Raw genomic sequence first — 20,243 nt, forward strand, 5'->3', positions numbered from 1 at the left:
CAGTATGCTAGAGATTGGAAGGGACCTCAGAAGATCATCTAGTCCAATCCCCCTGCTGCAGCAGGAACACCTAGATAAGGTTACAAACCTCAACCTTATCTCAGCCTCAACCTCATTTTGGGTGTAAAAAGCCTTTTCTAGATCAGTATGTCATGCTATTATGAGGTGATATGTCAAGTGAAAGAGTTCTGAGGTTCCCAGACTGCAATTGTGAGTCCCTGGAGCCTCCAAGTTGGACTTGCTGTGTTCTGGTCCCATAATGAATACTCCTTACTGGACGGCATGCGTTTTGGTTGTCCTGGAGTGCATCTTCTAGTTTAGTTTCATCTGCAAGGAATGAAGCTGGTTGCTTTGATACCACTGCACAGCATGAATGAAGGCATGGGAATCATAGGCTGGTTTGTGTTGGGAGATTAAAGCTCCTCCAGCTCCAACCCCTGCCACAGGCAGGGACCCCTTCCACTGGAGCAGCTTGCTCCAAGCCCCTGTGTCCAACCTGGCCTTGAACACTGCCAGGGATGGGGCAGCCACAGCTTCTCTGGGCACCCTGTGCCAGCGCCTCAGCACCCTCACAGGGAAGAGCTTCTGCCTCAGAGCTCAGCTCAGTCTCCCCTCGGGCAGGTTCAAACCATTCCCCTTATCCTGTCCCTACAGGCCCTTGTCCCAAGCCCCTCCCCAGCTTTCCTGCAGCCCCTTTAGGCACTGGAGCTGCTCTAAGGTCTCCCCTTCAGGAGCCTTCTCTTCTCCAGGCTGCCCCAGCCCAGCTCTCTCAGCCTGTCTGAGAGATTACCCTGAAGGGATGACCATTGCCAGAGGGGTGGAACTGGATAGTCCCTTCCAACCCAAACCAGTCTGTGATTCTGTGATGAATTGGGGTGAAGGTGGGTCACATCAGACATGACCATGGTTGTGGTCTGTTGAATAGTGGGAACTCACAGCCATGGCTTCTGGCTATAAGGTAATCCAGAGTGTGATATGAAGCCCAAGGGGTGAGGAAGGATGCTTTTTTGTAAGACATGCCAGGCCTGGTGGAAAAAACTCCAGGCAAACCCCAATCAAACTAGACAAGCCTTTACCCAGGCAAGCATTGTTTTCAGTATGTTGCCTTCTCTAAGTCTTTGTGTCATCACAAAGGATAGTACTACAAGAGTGGTTGAGCTAAGAATAGCAGATTTCCTTGAGAAATGGTCTTGTTTATTTTGGTTTTGTATTTTTAAGTTGCTGGAGCCTTGGTGACCTTTTCCTTAAGGTCCTCAAAGAATAGCCTGGTCTGAGAGTATTGTAATGCAGAGAGGAGCTGTGAGCTGCCTTAATTCTCTGGCTTCTTCCTTGTGCCCTGCAAGGCTTTGTTGACAAAATGAGAGGAAAATACCATGAAGTGGACGAGCTTTATTACTGTTTCTGCTGGATTAAAGGTAGGGAAGGGTAGGGTAGCACTTGCATTCATGCTGTTTCTAGGTTGCCACTGACATAAGTAAAGGCACTCTATATAAAGGAATATGTGCAGAATATATCTCTATTAATAGGTTGAAACACAAGAGTCTATTCAACATCATTTCTCAGTTATTGCCAAGGTAGTGCTGGGGTTAAGTCCTGTTCACAGATGCTGATGAAAAGAGCCATATCCTTTGGAGCATAACTAAAATCAGCAGAGAGGAAGGGATGGGGAACTCATAGGATTGAAGAGTACAAATGCCAGGAATGGAAACCCATGATTCTGGGTTGGTAGAATGATGCCCATCATAGAAAATATATCTCTGCAAAGATTTGTCTGTTGGAAACCTGTTATGCTCAGGGTTTTTTTTGGGCAAGGTGGTTTTGAAGGACTTTTTAGAGGTATTTTTTGAATCAAGGGAATGAAGAGTAGTGAGAAGGGATGAATGAAGAGCAGTCAAGGGCAGGGTGGTGATAAAGACGGAGAAAAGGGAGCAGATCTGGAAGAAGTGATTAAAATATAATGAGACACTGATGCACAAGAGGTAAGAGGCTCAAAGCTATATTTTTAAGACAGAAAGAACATGTATTTGGGTATATCTTTCTTGTGGGTAACCACAGAATCGTAGAATAGTTAGGGTTGGAAAGGACCTTAAGATCATCAAGTTCCAACCCCCCTGCCATGGGCAGGGACACCTCACACTAAACCATGGCACCCAAGGCTCTGTCCAACCTGGCCTTGAACACCACCAAGGATGGAGCATTCACAACCTCCCTGGGCAACCCATTCCAGTGCCTCACCACCCTAACAGAAAAGAGCTTCTTCCTTATATCCAATCTAAACTTCCCCTGTTTACGTTTGAACTCGTTACCCCTTGTCCTATCACTGCAGTCCCTAATGAAGAGTGCCTCCCCAGCATCCCTATAGGCCCCCTTCAGATACTGGAAGGCTGCTCTGAGGTCTCCACGCAGCCTTCTCTTCTCCAGGCTGAACAGCCCCAACTCTCTCAGCCCCTCTCAACCTCGGGAGGGAGGTGCTCCAGTCCCCTGATCATTCTCGTGGCCTCCTCTGGACTTGTTCCAACAGATCCATGTCCTTTTTATGTTGAGGTCATCAGAACTGTACACAGTACTGCAAGTGAGGTCTCACAAGAGCAGTGTAAAGGGGCAGGATCACCTCCTTTGCCCTGCTGGTCACACTCCTTTTGATGCAGCCCAGGATACGGTTGCTTTCTGGGCTGCAAGTGCACACTGAAGCCGGCTCATGTTCATTTTCTCATCGCCCAGCACCCCCAAGTCCTTCTCCTTGGGCTGCTCTGAATCTCTTCTCTGCCCAGCCTGTAGCTGTGCCTGGGATTGCTCCGACCCACCCAGTTCCAACCCCCCTGCCATGGGTAGGGACACCTCACACTAAACCATGGCACCCAAGGCTCTGTCCAGCCTGGCTTTGACCACCAGTGCCTGTCAGTTGTCTCACATGAAAGTTGTAAGCAAGACAAAGGGGAGGGAAGTTGTACTTTTAGCACTGCTGTGATTTAGCTCTTGGACCTAAAGTCGAATCACAGCCTCAGGGAGATTCACTGTGGAACAACTCACACAGTCTTTCAAAAAAGAAGAAGCAACCCTTTTTTGGCAATCAAAAAGTCAAAAGCCAAACTGGGTGTGTGTTAGAGGACCCGGTAATACTGGCTTAGACCCTGGCTGGTGGCTTGGCAAGTATTAAGGCAGAGCATTGCATCTAATGTGTTTTATGTGCTTGTCTTACAAGCCTAACAGGGTGTATAATTGATACTGAAATCAAGTGTAGTGGGGATTCGTATAGTTATCTCATCTGTTCTTTCCACATGGAGCATGGATCCTGGTTGGAAAGCTCTTGCTCAGTTTTAATTGCCTTCCCCTGCTGATTGTACAGTGCAGGTTGTTGGCTAATGAAGGGTGGTTTCTAAACCAGGATTCTGTACACACAGAATACCCTGGCATTGTCTCATCTGTCTGGATGAGCCACCTAATCCAGTATTAAAACACTGAAACAGGAGGGGAGGACAAGAAACTGAAGCTTTCATGTGAAGAATTCACACAAGCTCGCTGAAGCCAGGATTTGGAAAGCTTTGCTTAAGGAGCTGAGCTAAACCAATTCCATTCTATAGGATATAGATGGCAGAAAAGATGTTTCTTTATCGTGACAATTAAAATACATGGATCAATGTGTTTCCTGGAGACTGGCTGAGAAGTGGGGAGTGCTATAGAATGTCTGTGGGTTGTAATAAGTCCTGAAGAGATGAACTAGATGATCTGAAGGTCATTTCTAACCCTAACCATGCTATGATTGTAAGAGCCATTTCAGCTGTGGGTTTGTAATGGCTCACAAAGGACTAACCAGGTTAAGATTTATTTCTTCCTGAAACAGAGATGACTAGGATCATATATGAAAGTCCTTAGCACCACAGAGAATATGAACAGGGAATGAGTATTCAGTGTTTCTTCTGCCATAGTTTTGGGGGATATCCTCAATTTTCATCACATAGCAGTGTTGAAACCACCAAAAGAACATTAATGTTTGCATTAGGGTAACAGACTGTGGAGCTTCTCACCAAAAATGGTTGTGAAGGCCAAAAGTACAGGGGGATTCAGAAAGGAGTCGGCAAATGTATGGGGGAGAAGTCCATGGGCTGCTTAGGCTCATAGGTCCAGACATTAGTACTACCTTACAGCATCCATATTGGATCCCTTACTGCTGGAAGCTGGTACTGCCAGAAGAGGGTCATTCATCTTTGGACCAACCCCAGGCTCTTCAGTAGGACTTAATGTGGCATTTCCTAGGTACCAGTTAATAACTGTGCTGCTTTACCCTTCATATCCTGGTGTGGACTTCCCTGAAGCACCGAATAGCAAGATCCCAATATTTGGGGCTCGTATTAAAGATCTGAACCCAGAGAAAAATCATTTCTTAACTTGTTAGATTAACAGACAATAAATGGACAAGCTTGGAAAGGGGAGGTAAAGGACCAGTGATGGACAGGGCTCAAGCAAAGTCCATAATAGGAATGAATCAGCATCAAAGCCAGGTAGAGGCAAGTCTTGAGTTGTCTCCAGCTGGAAACTTGACCAGCTTGCTATAGGGAGGAAGCTTTGCATCCTCCACCTCTCTGCCTGCTCCAGATCTTTACTATTTCTTTTGGAACAGGGAGGAAATCATTCACTCCTACCTCTTGTTGTATTGCTTTTAAATCCAGCTGCTCAGAAGACCAGTGCCTGGGTTTGGCTGCTCACAGCTTTTCTGCTTGTCAAGCTGATAAGAGTTGTGACTCTTTCCCCATGGACTAGAAAGTGTCAGATGCTTGACGTGTTTGACTTGAGCTTGGAAATAACTCTCCAAACGCTAATGTCTGGCTCCCTATGACAAGGATCTGCTAGCTGAGATGTGTTGGTCAGGAGATGAAAACAGTGAGATGACTGATGCAATTGCAGGTAGAAGTTTATATCTCAACTGCAGCCAGAGCTGGCTCAGTGTCACTTGTGTTATTCAGTGGCAGTTGGAACTGTGCTGGCAAGAGCAGAGTTAGTTACAGGGCCCATCACTGCAAGAGAGACATTGAGGGGCTGGAGCGGAGCCAGAGAAGGGCAGCGGAGCTGGTGCAGGGCCTGGAGCCCAAGTGTGATGGGGAAGGGCTGAGGGACCTGGGGGGTTCAGTCTGGAGAAGAGAAGGCTCAGGGGGGACCTGATGGCTGCCTCCAACTGCCTGACAGGAGGATGGAGCCAGGAGGGGCTGGGCTCTGCTCCCAAGGAACAAGGGATGGGACAAGAGGAACCGGCCTCAAGCTGCACCAGGGCAGGTTTAGATGGAGCTGAGGAACAATTCCTGCCCCAGAGGGTGCTCAGGCATTGGAACAGGCTGCCCAGGGCAGGGCTGCAGGCACCGGCCCTGCAAGTGTTCACACAGCGTGGAGACGAGGCCTCAGTGCCATGGGTCAGTGGTGGCCTTGGCAGAGCTGGGAATGGTTGGACTTGATGATCCTAGAGGTCTCTTCCAACCTGGTTGATTTTGTGATTCTCTATATAAAGACTTCCTACAGTGCTGGTCCCTGATGAAGGTTTAACCTTAACCATGGGCTCAGGCCATGACCTTAAATGATGCGATGGGACCTGAGAGCTAAGGATGTACATGAACAATAGGATACTGCTTGGAATAGCAGTTGGACACATTGGGTAGGGGGACATGGAATTGGAATAGGGAGGGCTGGTATGGGTTTGAAGCACTTTTCATCAAAGACTGAGGCTGATCCTGATGTGGCAGGACAGGGGTTACCTCCCGTGGCTGAGTTTTTGAGCTGGCTCTTGTTGGCTTTCATCAGTTGAAACATTTCTATCTGTACCATTTCTATAATGGCTGGTTTGATCTCTGATCTCCATGCTTTGAGCTAAATCCTCTTTACTTAGTCCCCTAGTTATCTGATCTGCAGCTTATGCTTTGTGGTTGCCACAGAGGCAATGTGAAGCTTCATCTCTGTGTTGTGGGACTTGTGAGCACTGGGCACGTGGTTTGCTTTGTCTTTGTCTTTACCACAAAATTGCCACTTTTGGAGGTTATATAAAGAGATGGGAGGTAGAAAATCCTTTGACTTCTCCTCAAATAGTCTACATGGTACAAGAGGGTGGAGATGTCTGGAGTCTCCAGTGCTGTTGCTCCAGTCTAAAATGTTGTTGCATCCCTATTTGACCTCAGTTATCCTTATGCATCCCACTTTGACAGCTGGGTTTAATTCACACGTTTCCTTTCTTTTCTGCTCCACTTCTTTGATTTTGAACTGCAGAGGAGAAGTTTTTGCCCTGAACAAAGCCCTTGTTTGCTTCTTCCCCTTCAGGTTCCTTAGAAAGAGAGCTTGGACGGCATGCAAAGTTGTGACATATCTGCAGACAGCACGGATGATCCTCTCAGTAGTGGCCTACGGAGAAAGCGACAGCCTCGAATAGTGATCATTGGTGCTGGGCTTGCAGGCCTCTCAGCAGCCAAAGCGCTCCTGGAAAGCGGCTTCACGGATGTAACTGTCCTTGAGGCGACTGACCGCATCGGAGGCCGCGTGCAGAGTGTGAAACTTGGTAAGAGCAGCCTTTGGGGAGCCCTGGGGGGGTTTGCTTTGCTCTGCTCACAGGGTTTAGTGCTGTCATGAGGTTAATGTCACTTTAGGAGTGTGCTTTTCCAGCTGGAAGAAGGTTGGTGGAGGTGGGATGTTGGTGCTTTTGGAGGTCGGTGGTGAACCTGGGCTGTGCATCTCTTTGGAGGTTTGTGCATCCCTTCAGTTTGTGTATCTCTTTGGAGGGAGGGCTGCTCCAAACCCTATGAAATAAAGCTGTCAGTGACTTATCAGTGGTACAGGGAGTGCTCCGTTTAACAGATCTGTGATTAACTGTATTGAGACAGTTTCCACCAATGGTTTTGAGCTTGACTTGATGAAGAGCCATCAGTGAATCTGGCTGGTGAAGGGCTGGTTCTCTGACTTCTATCACTTCCACAGGGACAAGCTTCAGGCTATTCTGTTTCACAAATAGCCCCATTCATTTCCCTAGGACTAATTTAGTGTGTAGGGCACCACCCACTGTGAATCAGGCTGCTGGAAAAACCTCTTCAATGTACCCTTTCATCCTGATTTGCAGCTTTCCTACCTCTGGAGCTTCCTCTCTGGGCATGTAATAAAGGTGCAGACACTGGATATTTTAATCCAGTATCAGTTGGGTTTGTCAAATCTCTAAATGTAAAACTACTGGGACAAAAGTTGTACTCAAGGAGACTTTCCCTGCTATCTAGAAGGGCATTGCCTGTCTCTTCTCTGCAGGAGGCAAAAAGCTCTTCACTTGTACTGAGTTGCCTTCCTGATTTCAATTACCTACTTCTGTTTCTGATCCCACTCTCTGTGTTGTTAACTCTGGCCTCTTGCTGCCCTCCTTTCTATTTATGTGTAGGTGCTTGCATCACTGACCCTGTTTTACTCAGTAATAAACAGCAGTGTCCTATGAACTTGCAGAAGGGAAGTGAATAGGAAGGCAGTCGGACAAATCTAATCTCCAGGGTTTGGATAGGGCACTTTCCATGCTGCCGAGACTTGGCATGGAGATTGGAATGGGAAGTGTGTCCTTTACTCACAATACACTGGATTAAAAATATCCTGGATCGTGTCTGCAGGAGGAGGGAAGTGTTAAAGACCGGGAATCTTGAGGGAGGAATAAATGGTGTTGTGAGTGCATCTGTGGAAATAGTGTTGTTGTAGGGGTATTGAGACCAATTCTCTCATCTTTGCACAGCCTCACGTGTAACTCATGTCTTTGCTGGGAATATACCTCCTGTTTCTGAACTAGCATGAGGCAAGAGCAGCCTGGTGGAGTTATGGCAGTTTGTAGATGCGATTTGCAGAGCAAAGGACTGGAATCCAAAGTCTTGATCTTTTAATGTCTTTCCCATCTGTCTTATAGAATCATAGAATCATAGAATAGTTAGGGTTGGAAAGGACCTTAAGATCATCAAGTTCCAACCCTCCTGCCATGGGCAGGGACACCTCACACTAAACCATATCACCCAAGGCCTCGTCCAGCCTGGCCTTGAACACTGCCAGGGATGGAGCATTCACAACCTCCCTGGACAACCCATTCCAGTGCCTCACTACCCTAACAGGAAAGAATTTCCTCCTTATATCCAATCTAAACTTCCCCTGTTTAAGTTTTAACCCCTTACCCCTTGTCCTATCACTACAGTCCCTAATGAAGAGTCCATCCTCAGCATCCCTATAGGCCCCCTTCAGATACTGGAAGGCTGCTCTGAGGTCTCCATGCAGCTTCTCCAGGCTGAACAGCCCCAACTTTCTCAGCCGATCTTCATACAGGAGGTGCTCCAGCCCCTGATCATCCTTGTGGCCTCCTCTGGACTTGTTCCAACAGTTCCATGTCCTTTTTATGTTGAGGACACCAGAACTGTACACAGTGCTCCAGGTGAGGTCTCACAAGAGCAGAATACATCCTCTACAAACTGCCAGTTACACTGTGGGTATGGACTGCAGTTCTCTCTCAGGGTAGGTCTGTGTTCTGGCCCCTTGTGTGCTTCACAGCTTCACGTGTCCTTTAGTTAAACAGTCTTGAAGCTCTGGCTGGTGATCTACACAAGCAGCACAGGCTCAGAACTTCCTTGTTCCCTGGTGTAAGGGCAAAAAGGGCAGCACGGTCCTGTGCTGTGTTCTGTGCTACCTGCTCATTTCTCACTAAAGCTTACAAAATCCTTTTTATAGAAGTGGTTCTTCCAGGTCTTCAACATAGAACCGTTTTGATCTGCTTCTCTGGGATACTAGAGTCCCAGGTTGGAAGAGACCTCAAGGATCGTCCAATCCAACCTTTCTAGGCAAGGCGTGACCTAGACTTAGATGTCCCAGCACCCTGTGCAGCCCAGTCTTAACAGTGTCCAATGTTGGGGAGTCACCACTTCCCTGGGAAGAATATTCCAATGGCTGATTGTTCTCATTAGGAAACACTTTCCTCCTGTGTCCAGTTGGAATCTCCCCAGCAGTAACTTGTATCAATAACCCCTTGTCCTTTCCATGGGACTCCTTGTAGAAAGGGATTCTCCATTTTCTTTGTAGCCACCCTTTAAATACTGGAGCATGGTGACAAGGTCTCCATGACCCTTCTCTTATCCGGGCTGAACAAACCCAGCCTGTCTAAATGTCATTCAGAATCATAGAACAGTTAGGGTTGGAAAGGACCTCAGGATCATCCAGTTCCAACCCCCAAAGATTAAACTTAAACATTAAACATTTAAATGTTAAACCTTTCTGGCCATTCCCCTGTCTGCACATTTGACTAAAGAACTGACTTAAATCTTCAACCAGAGCTATGGTAGCACCTTCTCAGGGTTGCATCTTGGCTTTTTCACTCTCACTGAGCCATGCTATGTCTTGCAGGGAACAGGAGTTCCCCTCAGCTGCACAGAGCATCTCCTTGTGCTACCAGCCCAGTTGTGGCAGCACTGGTTTAGGGGTGCAGAGCCCTGGTGCAAACCCTATTAGTTACAAGACTCAGAATCACAGGGTGGTTTAGGTTGGAAAGGACCTTAAAGCTCCTTCAGTTCCAACTGGATCCACTCAGCACAGGGAATAGTTTGGATTTTCAGAGGTTTGCTTCATCATTTCTAGCTCAGGTGAGCCAGAGGGTTCGTGTGTTTGTGGGTTCTAAGTGTGTTTCTTGTGCATGAGCTAAAACACCTGTATCCATGATATTTCATGACAGGATGTTCAAGGGTTAGTCAGGGCTGCAAAGTGAAATGGGAAAATTCCCAAGTCCTGACACACAATCTCTGTGTTCCTTTGGAAAACTGCTGGCATGGTATATTGTTGTGCATAGGCCTGCTTTGACTGCTGTTTGTATCTCAGTGAGGATTAACAGGAAGCAGGGCTTTTTCCATTCCTTGTTGTATTGAAGGATTCATTAGAAGTAGATTTGCATTGAGACCAAAGCCTTTTAAGGCCCTGAAAGTAAATTAGTTATCTCTATTTTAAAAGGTGTTATTTAGTTTTACACTTCAATAATTCAGCGTGTAACTTACACCAGGTACAAGTGGCTTATCTGCTTGCTAGCAATGATAGTGAGCTTCTAAGTCTCACAGCTAAGAATGACTAGTCCTAATTTATTGCTATTTGCTTATATTCCACACTGAAAACAGGAGAACTTGGAACTCAGCATGGTTGTTACCAAGCACCAAGACAGTGAGAGGAAGATTTCTTACTTCCAAAGCTCAGGTGCCCCATAGATAGAGAAGGAGAGCAAGTTGACATAAAGCAGTATTGCTGCTGCTGATCTGGCATGTGAGGACTCACAGGAGGATTGCATTAACAAGTGGCTGCCAAATGCAGTATTTATGAGCTCTGTACCTTTGGCTGCCAGGGTACAGCAGTTGTTTCCACTGGGCTGGGTGCAGTGGGAGTGTAGTGGAGTTTGTGGTACCTTAAATGCACACACTCAATGCTGTTTGCTCTGAAGCACATGCCTTGTTTTAGGGACACGTAGAATTCTTGTGCTCCCCTGACCTATAATGCATAATTTGAAGGGAAATGAGTGTGTTCCTTAATGGGGAGGTGGTTGTGTGCTTGAAAAACAAGACACATTGAACTTCCCTTGGAGGCAGTGTCTCAGAGCAGCATATCCTGGAGCTCTCATCCATTACTTGACTGCATTACAGCAGAGTGCTGCAGTGTCGTTCTGCTTGAGCATGTATTTACATGTTAAGCAGTATGTGATGACTGGTAACTGCATGATCCTTTCTTCATCAAGCAGGATCCTATTAACTATAATCAGGGATTCACATACCTGGGCAGTGAGCGGCACAGTGTGGTGCTGGCTGGGATGCTGGGAGAGCTCAGCTTTGGTAGACTTGAAATCAGCTTTGGATGATGAAAACTGTGGATGGAAACTATAGGTGGAGGACATGACCCAGGCTTAGTTTTAGCACCTCCTTTGTGCTCCTGAGCATCTCCCTGTACAACCTGGCCTTGAGCACTGCCAGGGATGGGGCAGCCACAGCTTCTCTGGGCACCCTGTGCCAGCGCCTCAGCACCCTCACAGGGAAGAGCTTCTGCCTAAGAGCTCATCTCAATCTCCCCTCTTTGGGCAGGATAAAGCTGTGCCCCTTGTCCTATCCTTACTTGCCCAAAGGGAGAGAGTGGGGCTGACCAAACTGCCTGTGTTTTGCAGGCAGAGAGTGTAGGTGATGAAAGCTAAATGCCTTTGGTGTTCATCCTGACAGTGCATCTTTCCAAAGAACCTGATTTAAATTTTCAAAGGTGTAAATAATAAAATAGAACCTATTTCCTCATATGGGGAATGGAAATGCATTTTTGCATTGACGTTAATCTGAGGTATACTTGTAAATTACATCCATTTTTAATCACAGGACAAAGGTCAGTGTGCAGGCCATGATGCACAACCCAAATTTTCCTACATCTCCCTGCTGTAGATGCTTTTCTTCCTGTGTCCTGGTATCCATCCCCTCCTCTTGAATAGTGTTTGAAGTCTTTAGGTACTCTGTTCTTTTCCCTACAACTGTAGTATTTATGTAAATATTCTTGTATGTCCTTTTTGCAGCAGTGCAGTGAGGTTTCTTTTCCTTCCCATTAGTACAGGGCTTGTGCTGCAACATGATCAGTTAATCCTCTGCTGTCTGATCATGTTCTTAAGTGCAGGTTTGGAGAAGATGATTTAGAAAGGCCAAGTAGCAAGGATAAAGCAGTTAGCAATGACCACGCTAAGCACTGGGAAGTAGGAGATTCTGGATTCTGCCTTAAGTATCAGAGATGTGTCACTGTGATGTATCTTTATTGAAAACATCCCATCCTTCTAGCACTACCTGGACATGTATCCTGAAGGAAAGGTGTGAAGAACACTTCATGTGTTAGACGTGTCTAACAGAGGAAGCTCACTCAAATGACGTTCAAACTTGTGTTGTCCTTGGGCAATCGATCTGCTATTGCACTGGTACATCCAGGGTTGAGTGTAACCATCTTTCAGGCAGCTGGGCTTCACTAACTGCTTTGCTTGCTTTACTCTCCTGCAGGGCACGCCACTTTTGAACTGGGAGCTACGTGGATTCATGGTTCACATGGAAACCCAGTCTATCATCTAGCAGAAGACAATGGTTTACTTGAAGAGACCACTGATGGCGAGAGGAGTGTTGGCCGGATCAGTCTTTACTCCAAGAATGGGGTGGCTTATCACCTTACCAACAACGGGCAAAGGATCCCGAAAGATGTGGTTGAAGAATTCAGTGATTTATACAACGAGGTTGGTGTTCAACTGCTTTGTCAGGTTGTAGATTCACCTGAAACAGTAGGAATCCTTGAGAGTTACAATGTTCCAGGTACTGGCCAAAGGTAGAAAACCAGCAATGCCTTTAATCCACACTTAGTTTGCTCTCATCTGCTTAACTGTACCCCATGTGATTGTGATATGGGATTAACTGTTGTTAGGAAGAACAGTCTTTCCACATTTGTCATCAGCTTAATCACTTCCAACAACTATTGCTGAGGAGATCCAGTCATTTACTCTAGAAAGTTGCTACTCAATTAGAAGAGCAGAGGAGGGATCAACTTGCTAAACAAAGTAGAACGCAAATCCTTAGCAACAACCAGCTAAATATTGTAGCCCTCTGACATGTTATTGATGTTATAAATACCATAGTGTGCTGTGAAGTGTGCCAAAGGCAGTGCTGTGTCAGAGGAACTGCAAGTTTAGTTGCATCAGAAGGAAAGGAACATGTTTTCTGGTAGATTCAGGCCAGTGTGGGCTTCAGTTTAAGGTTGTTTTAACTTCTTCTGATCAACATTCAGTGATGTCCTCTTCAGTTCAGTGTAGATAAGGGCTTCAGAATGTGACAGAAGAGCCAAATGGAAAAAGAAAACCAAACAAATACAAGCACAGAACCTAAAAATACTAAATAGAAGCTGGCAAGATGGAAATTAAAATGCATGGGGGTGGAAAGATTAACCTCTGCTTAAAAAGCAATGAGCCGATATTAGGCAAAAAGGGCCAAATTTACTTTCATGTAGCTCGGCTCTGCTGCTGTCATGCTGGTAGTTCTTTCAGAGGGAACATGGGGTTTCTTACTGATTTGAGTGTTAAACACATGTGAAAGGCTGGTATTAGTTCTCTCTGCTTCCACTAGGAAGATTTGGCTTTAGTGGAGTGGTGGAAACAGGCTTGCCAAAGTTAATTACAATTAACCTTAGAGTAGCTCCCAGTGCCTAAAGGGGCTGCAAACCTGGAGAGGGGCTTTGGACAAGGGCCTGTAGGGACAGGCCAAGGGGAATGGCTTGAACCTGCCCGAGGGGAGACTGAGCTGAGCTCTTATGCAGAAGCTCTTCCCTGTGAGGGTGCTGAGGCGCTGGCACAGGGTGCCCAGAGAAGCTGTGGCTGCCCCATCCCTGGCAGTGTTCAAGGCCAGGTTGGACACAGGGGCTTGGAGCAAGCTGCTCCAGTGGAAGGGGTCCCTGCCCGTGGCAGGGGTTGGAGCTGGATGGGCTTTGAGGTCCCTTCCAACCCAAACCATGCCATAATTCCATGATGACTGTTTCCTACCTTTTATTCATGTCACTTATGAAGTACCTGTAGGGGGTCAATGCAGAATGTTTAGTCCTCCAGGTAATGTGATCTCTCAGTTGGTTATAATGTTGTTTGGTTCTAAAGCTGGTATAAAATAGAGCAAAACACTGGAATTTTTCATCATGCTGTAGTCATGCCTAAAACCTTTAGATTTTCATCAGAGTGTGAACTTAGAATCATAGAATCACAGAATAGTTAGGGTTGGAACTTCACCAATATCTAATGCTTGGCTAAGCACACCCTAGATTCAGGTTACTCTTGCATACTTTATGTTTAAAAATATGCCTATGAGCATTTGGAAAGCCACCAAAATGTCACTGTAGCCTGTAAAGGGTTACCAAGAATTGAATAGGGAGCAGAAATGGCTTTTTTTGTTTGTTTGAAAAGACTTTTGATGCTGTCCAGGGTCTCTGAACTGCAGTCTGTGATGGAATGGCACAAAATCATTCCGCTTTGGGAGAAGGCTTATAGGAATTTTGAAGAAACCTCATTATAGAAGGAATTTAGCAACCCATGGCAGGGAGGGAATTCGTCTTGGACAAAGGTGGAGAGAATTCATCTGAACATCTGATTGAAGACAGAACCAGATAAAGCCAGGGAGATATAGAATCATAGAATAGTTAGGGTTGGAATGGACCTTAAGATCATCCAGTTCCAACCCTCCTGCCATGGGCAGGGACACCTGAGATGGAGCATTCACAACCTCCCTGGGCAACCCATTCCAGTGCCTCAGCACCCTCACAGTAAAGAACTTCTTCCTTATATCCAACCTAAACATCCCCTGTTTCACTTTTAACCCGTTACCCCTTGTCCTGTCACTACAGTCCCTAATGAAGAGTCCCTCCCCAGCATCCGTATAGCCTCCCTTCAGTTACTGGAAGGCTGCTCTGAGGTCTCCACACAGCCTTCTCTTCTCCAGGCTGTATGGAGCAAGATGAACTGCAACTGAGAGTAAAGAGGAGAGAAGGAGTAAGTGAAAATACTGCAGTGGGCAGCATTACTTATGTAAATGGAACACCACCAAGTTGCATGTGCTGCTTGGTGAGCATCCTGCCTCAAAGAGGGTAGGGAAATCTCCAACAAAGGGAAGGTGTAGAGGCAAGTAGACTGAAATGGGGACACAAAGATGAGAGCTAAGTAGCTTTGAGGTACAACTGGTGCGATAAAGGCTATAACAAGGTGCCCAGTGTTTGAGAAATTATGGATTGGGTAAATCTACCCTTTTTTTTAAAGCAAGAGAAAAGGGGGAGCCAGTGACAGGAGAGAACACCACATTGAAAATTAATCTTCTTTACTCAACACGCTATTAGCTTATCATTGGTTATCTTTATCAGTAGGAGATAGAAAAGGCTTTCACATTTATGGGTTGTAAAGATGTCTACAACTACTCTCTGTCGTAAAAGATATGTAAGGGACATCTTAAGCCAAGAAGAAGACATCAGCCAATTCCTAAGTTGTTAGGAGGTGCTTTCACTGTCTACCTTCCAAGGGTGCTGGTTGCAAGAGCAGTTGAGCTTCTTGTCCCAACCTCTTTGGGGTGTCAGATTGGACCGTCTTTATTGATCGAAACAAACGGTGGTAGTTTCTTCCCTGTGCTGCATAAGAAAAGTTGGGATTAGGGTGAGCTACATGATCTCCTGAACATCTCCAGTTCAAAATGACTGTATGAAGCACAAGTACCCATGGGTACTGGTCAGGAGCATGTGCTGCAGGCACATGTGGCTTTGGGGCCATTTTCCTCTGGCATAAAGTGCAGGGAATGTTTCTTTCCACACAGGCTGAGTCTGCCTGGTGCATTTTTGGTTTGTGTTTTGTTGTCCTCCACTTCCCCAGCATTTCTTCTTGCATTTTCATTGAGTCCATTCTGTCATTTCATATTTCACCCTAGCTGGCCAATGCTCTTTCTTTAACTGGAGATGAAATGAATGCTGGGCAGTAACAGTAAGAATTTAGTCTTCAGTCTGTTTCTAGCCCCACTTATTTTGTCATCTGGACACCACATTCAGTGAGTGCCAAGTGCAGACGGTCTCCCTTTTGTGTTTCACTTGGGTACATGGAGTTGCTGATGCTGGAGCCAGGAGAGGTCTCAATGTGTGCTGAGTTTTCCTGGTGTGAAAGGCAGAGCTCCCCAGTACCTCCATCTCTTTGCCTCTCTGGTTCATTTGGAGTCCTTGTGCTTTTTCCAGGCATGTGTCCAATCATTTTTGGCTGCTTCTTCTACTTCAAGTTTGGCTTCTTTTTGTTTGCAGTAGCCTGAATGTTAATAGCTGTAGGGATGCCTCACAGGAGCCTTTATTTGGTTACATGGAAGCTGAGCACTATAAGTGTTCAGCTTTTCTTTTCTGTAGCAGGAAGTGCCCTACAAGAGGCTGTTGCACTGCACTGAAGTCAGTCAAGATCTATCAAGAGCTTGTGTATGAGGTGACTGTTCCTTCTCCATATGAGAGCACCAGCAAACTGAGCAGTGCCTGTAAAGAAGGTCTCCAGTCCTGCAGAGCTGCTACCTGGGTTTCCAACCACACGTTGGCAAGTGATGCAGTATGAGAAAGCATTGAGCCTTCTGTTGGCAGGGCAGCTCTCCATCCACTGCTGTTTTAAGATGATCCTTAGGCTGCGTACTGTGTGGGGCTGGCACTGATCAGGGTCACCACTGGTTCATTTAGTTAGTCTCTCAAAGGAAGAGAGCACCAGCACTGGAAGGTTCTACTGTGATGTTCATGCCATGTATTCATATTCTTCCCATGCTCCTCATCACTCCTGCTGGGATAACTGGGGGAATGCCCAGAGAGGCTGTGGCTGCCCCATCCCTGGCAGTGTTCAAAGCCAGGTTGGACACAGGGGCTTGGAGCAAGCTGCTCTAGTGGAAGGTGTTCCATGGAACTGGACGAGCTTTAAGATCCCTTCCCACCCAAACCATTCTGGGGCTGGGGGAGGATTTGACCCTCTGCCTGCTTACACCATATATGCACAACCCTCAAAGTGATGGAAATGTTATCTTTGAGGGTAACATCTGCACAGACATCAGTGTCTGTGTGTGCAGATAACTACTGGGAAAATGTGAATAGGGATGATCCATCTCAGGGTTGCTCTTCTGTCCCTGCTAAGTCCTCATGTCTCCCTCCAAAGAGGTATTTAAAGCCAACTCCCAGGTATTAGTGAAGTGTGGGAGGGAAGTGGTGAGCTTGGTAAGTTAAATGCAGTGAAAAGTCCCCCTGCTTTCCCTACCCAGGAATGTCAAAGTCCATCACCCAGCCTGATACACAAAACCTTCCTATTTTTATTTGGGCTTTCCAGTAAGGATGTGGTCCCTAAAGACCTGTTTCACAGGAACCCTCCCTTGAACAATCAGCTTTCCCCTGTGTGCTTGCACAGCTTCTGGGGCAGGGATGCAGCCAAAGAATGACAAAGTTTTCCACCCTTCTCACCCCCACCCTGTGCTGGGCTTTGTGCCATCCCCAATTAAGCTCCAGTGCCTTGTGTTATCATCCAAAGCAGGACCAAAGGGCCACCGAGTGTCACTGTCCCTTCCCTGTCCCTCTATTGCACTGACAGATGTCTGGCCTGGTAACAGCATGGACCTATCTCCAACAGGGCTTTTGTACTGACCGGGGATTAAGTCACTGCAGTTTTTAAGCCAAGTGTGAAAAAGACAATGCTGTGGCTCGTCAGCGGCGCTGACAGGAAGGAGTGTGGATTGGGATGTGCTTTCCTGGTCTCCTTCAGTGCTGAGAAACTGCTTTATTTAGATTTGCTCTTCCTAAGAGCCTGCCTCGTCCCATGGTGGAGGAGCACGTATGTCGTAAAGACGTTGCAGGTGGAAGCCTGTAGGTAACGGAGAGGATAATGCGGATGGAACCTGTGTTCTCTGCAGACAGCCTGGTTGTGGGATGCCCCGAAGTTGGTCAGAAAGAAGATGAAGGATGCGATTAACTCCTTTGAATTTCTGACATTCAGTCCCAGTTCCCTATAGGCTTGTATGTGAACCCTCAGAATGAGGGAGGGAAATCTGCTTGGAATGAATAGTCATTTGAGGTGTTCTGTGCCTTTTGCTTCTGTGGGTAGTTCTTTCAGAGAGGCTTCTAAGGCCAGTAGTTCTGCCCAAACCCAGAGGAGCTTTAAGGTGAGAACCAATCAGATCATTGTGCTTGGATGTGTTTTCCAGTGGTGGCAGTTGGGAGGTGATGGGGTCTGTCCTTTTTTTCCTTCCTTCTTGTGTCAGGTCTGTGATACTAGAAAAGGGAGATGAGTCAGGGCTGTACATGGTGCAGGTCTCCTTGCTGATGGGCACAGTGCTCTCAGTTTGGATGTATGGGTATTTGCAAGGTTAACTGGAAGATCAGCACTATCTTGCAGGTCATTCTCAATGCTACTTTCAGCAGGATCATTGAGATAAAGCCCACTTGAGCACTCTTGGGATCCCTTTTGTCATCACATCATGATGAAATGATGGAAGGAGAATGTGTTTTCAGATCTCACAAATGCTGTTTCCAGTGACTTCACAGATGGTCCATAGGCACGATGATGGTTTCTGTTAGTGAGCAGTTTCCCACCTAGGGAAGGAAAGTCTAGGTAACTCCAGCTCCAGACAGTGCAATTCTGCTTCATTGGAAACCTACTTTAAATCAAGGCTTCCAGTGAACCTTTCCCACAGTTTCTTACATAGGATGTGTTTGCTGTGTGTGTATATTAATACATATGGAGTGTCTTTTTGATTCTTTCATTATGCCAATGCATCTCTTAATGTAGGACTTGCTGTTGTTTCTCCTTCTGCTTCTTGCCTACAACAGCTTTGCCTTCTGTTCCTCATCAGATGGTTCAGCACCCCCAAGAAGAGAAATGTAATGAAGTGACAGGGATTCTGAGAGAAAATACTAAATCCTAATGGTGATTATACTTAACCTGCTGGCTGATCAATGGGATGACATACGTAGGAAAGGCTTTACCTGATGTTTACAGCATGGATAACTCTGCATTTCTGCTCTTTTCCTCTGTTGGGCAATGGAGAATACAGTGGTTAATAAAACCAAAAGGCTCACTTAACCTGTTGCCAAATGGGAGCTGGATTTTAACACAGCTATGCTTGTCTTGTGAATTTGTTATCTGCTTATAGCATGCAGTCAGCTTATGGAAGCTGAGCTGCATTGTGCTGACGCAAGGGTCTATGCACCTTGTGCCTGCAGCAAGTGGTTTGAGCCTCATAAATTGGTGGACCTGAGAACTGTGAGATATTAAAACTGCCAAAGAGCTCTTGGCACTGGAGAACAGAGAAGGTTCTACGTCCTTTCCTTTGCTGAAGGCCTTCCTTTCATGCAGGGCATTGGTCTCCACCTTTCTTGTCTGGAAATCTCCTTGGAAAGGCTGTGGCCCAGTCAGTGTCTGCAATTCTGTTCACCGCTTCTGTTCATTTTCCTTGTGATTACTTACCTGGTTTTGTAGTTTCCCCCTTTTTTTTCATTGTTTCACTTATTTTCTTCTTCAATTTCCTCTTCATCCCTTACTTGTCCCTTTCTACTCACCTTCGTCCTTCCCTTACAGACCTGCTTCATCTTACTCCTACCACTGCCATGCATTTTTCCTCACCACCTACTTTCCTCATCATCCCTCTCTTTTGCCTCCTCAAATTCATGTTATTGCCAAAACCCAAGAGAAAATCAGGCTTTTGGGAAGCATCAGAGCAGGAAGAAACTAACCTGTGGTGGATTATCCGTATCAGCAGAGAATGGGAAGCCCTAGGAGCATTTGAAGGAGAGGCTCCCACAGCTTCCTACCAGGCATTTACTTTTGAGTTGAACTCAGTATGTCCAACTAACCTGTCTTGACAAAAAGGATCATAAGCTGTAATCAAACCATCTTTGATAGGAAAAACTCACCAAGCAGGGATATTGCTTCTCTCTTTGTACAAAGAGTACCGTGCACCCGAGTGCCATGATATAAATGAGAAGTTGACTCATTCTGGTCACTAATGGCATGAGTTGTGCTTCTGAGAGGCATCTTTTAAAAGCTTTCCTGTGTTAAAAGATTCCTCAGAGTTTTTCCATGGAAGTGAAAGGCCGTGATTCCATCTCGGGTTCCTCTGGTGATATCACAGGCAGAAACAGTGATTACTTCAGACAGCCACAAGCAGATGGTCAAGGTGGATGGTGGTTTTCTTGCTTTTAAGTAGCTTTTAGGGTGGAAAACGGGGGTTAAAAATATGTCAGGAAGATCTTCAAAGAGCATTGATTTCTTAGAAGGGGATTTTCCTTGTGGGCCCTTCTCAGACTGGTGGGACATGTCATTGTTTTCCATGGATCTGTACCTTTTACTCAACAAGTAAAACCTGTGTGCATACATGCATTCCTTTGCTAAGCCTGTGTGAGTTGCTTCCTAATTTTCAGTGGACAAGAGAAAAAGCAGCTATAAAACTGAACTCCTGGTGGGTCCCTGGGTATTATTCCTAAATAATGGAGAGGGTGGAGGGGCTGGTTCCAAGTTAGAGCAGTCAAACGTATGGGCTAGGATTGCATCTGAGACATTGAGCTGTGAGAAGAGCTGGTGCTTTGTTGTCAGATGCGAGGAAGCACATGGCTCATACTACTTGAGTTCACTCCCAGTAGGCTTTGGATGGAGACTGGTGGCTGTGATACTGTTCAGCAGAGCCCAAAATTGCACAAAGCTGTTCTGCAGAGCTGCTCTGCAG

The 20,243-nt window shown here is 46.2% G+C and overlaps 1 protein-coding gene across 3 annotated transcripts in view; it reads left to right on the forward strand.

The window, feature by feature from the left end:
* SMOX (spermine oxidase) overlaps positions 1-20,243 on the forward strand; it is a 58,616-nt gene that overhangs the window by 27,581 nt on the left and 10,792 nt on the right. For all 3 annotated transcript variants that reach the window (XM_061351984.1, XM_061351983.1, XM_061351985.1), the window contains exons 2-3: positions 6,298-6,532; positions 12,021-12,247. In XM_061351984.1, coding sequence (XP_061207968.1) covers positions 6,325-6,532; positions 12,021-12,247 — 435 coding nt within the window. In that variant the 5' untranslated portion in view covers positions 6,298-6,324. The remainder of the gene's footprint in view (positions 1-6,297; positions 6,533-12,020; positions 12,248-20,243) is intronic.

This window comes from Neopsephotus bourkii, unplaced genomic scaffold (genome assembly GCF_033783945.1).
Source record: "Neopsephotus bourkii isolate Nb327-2 ecotype Australia unplaced genomic scaffold, CSIRO-AGI_Nbou_v1 NB_616, whole genome shotgun sequence".
Lineage (NCBI taxonomy): Eukaryota > Metazoa > Chordata > Aves > Psittaciformes > Psittacidae > Neopsephotus > Neopsephotus bourkii.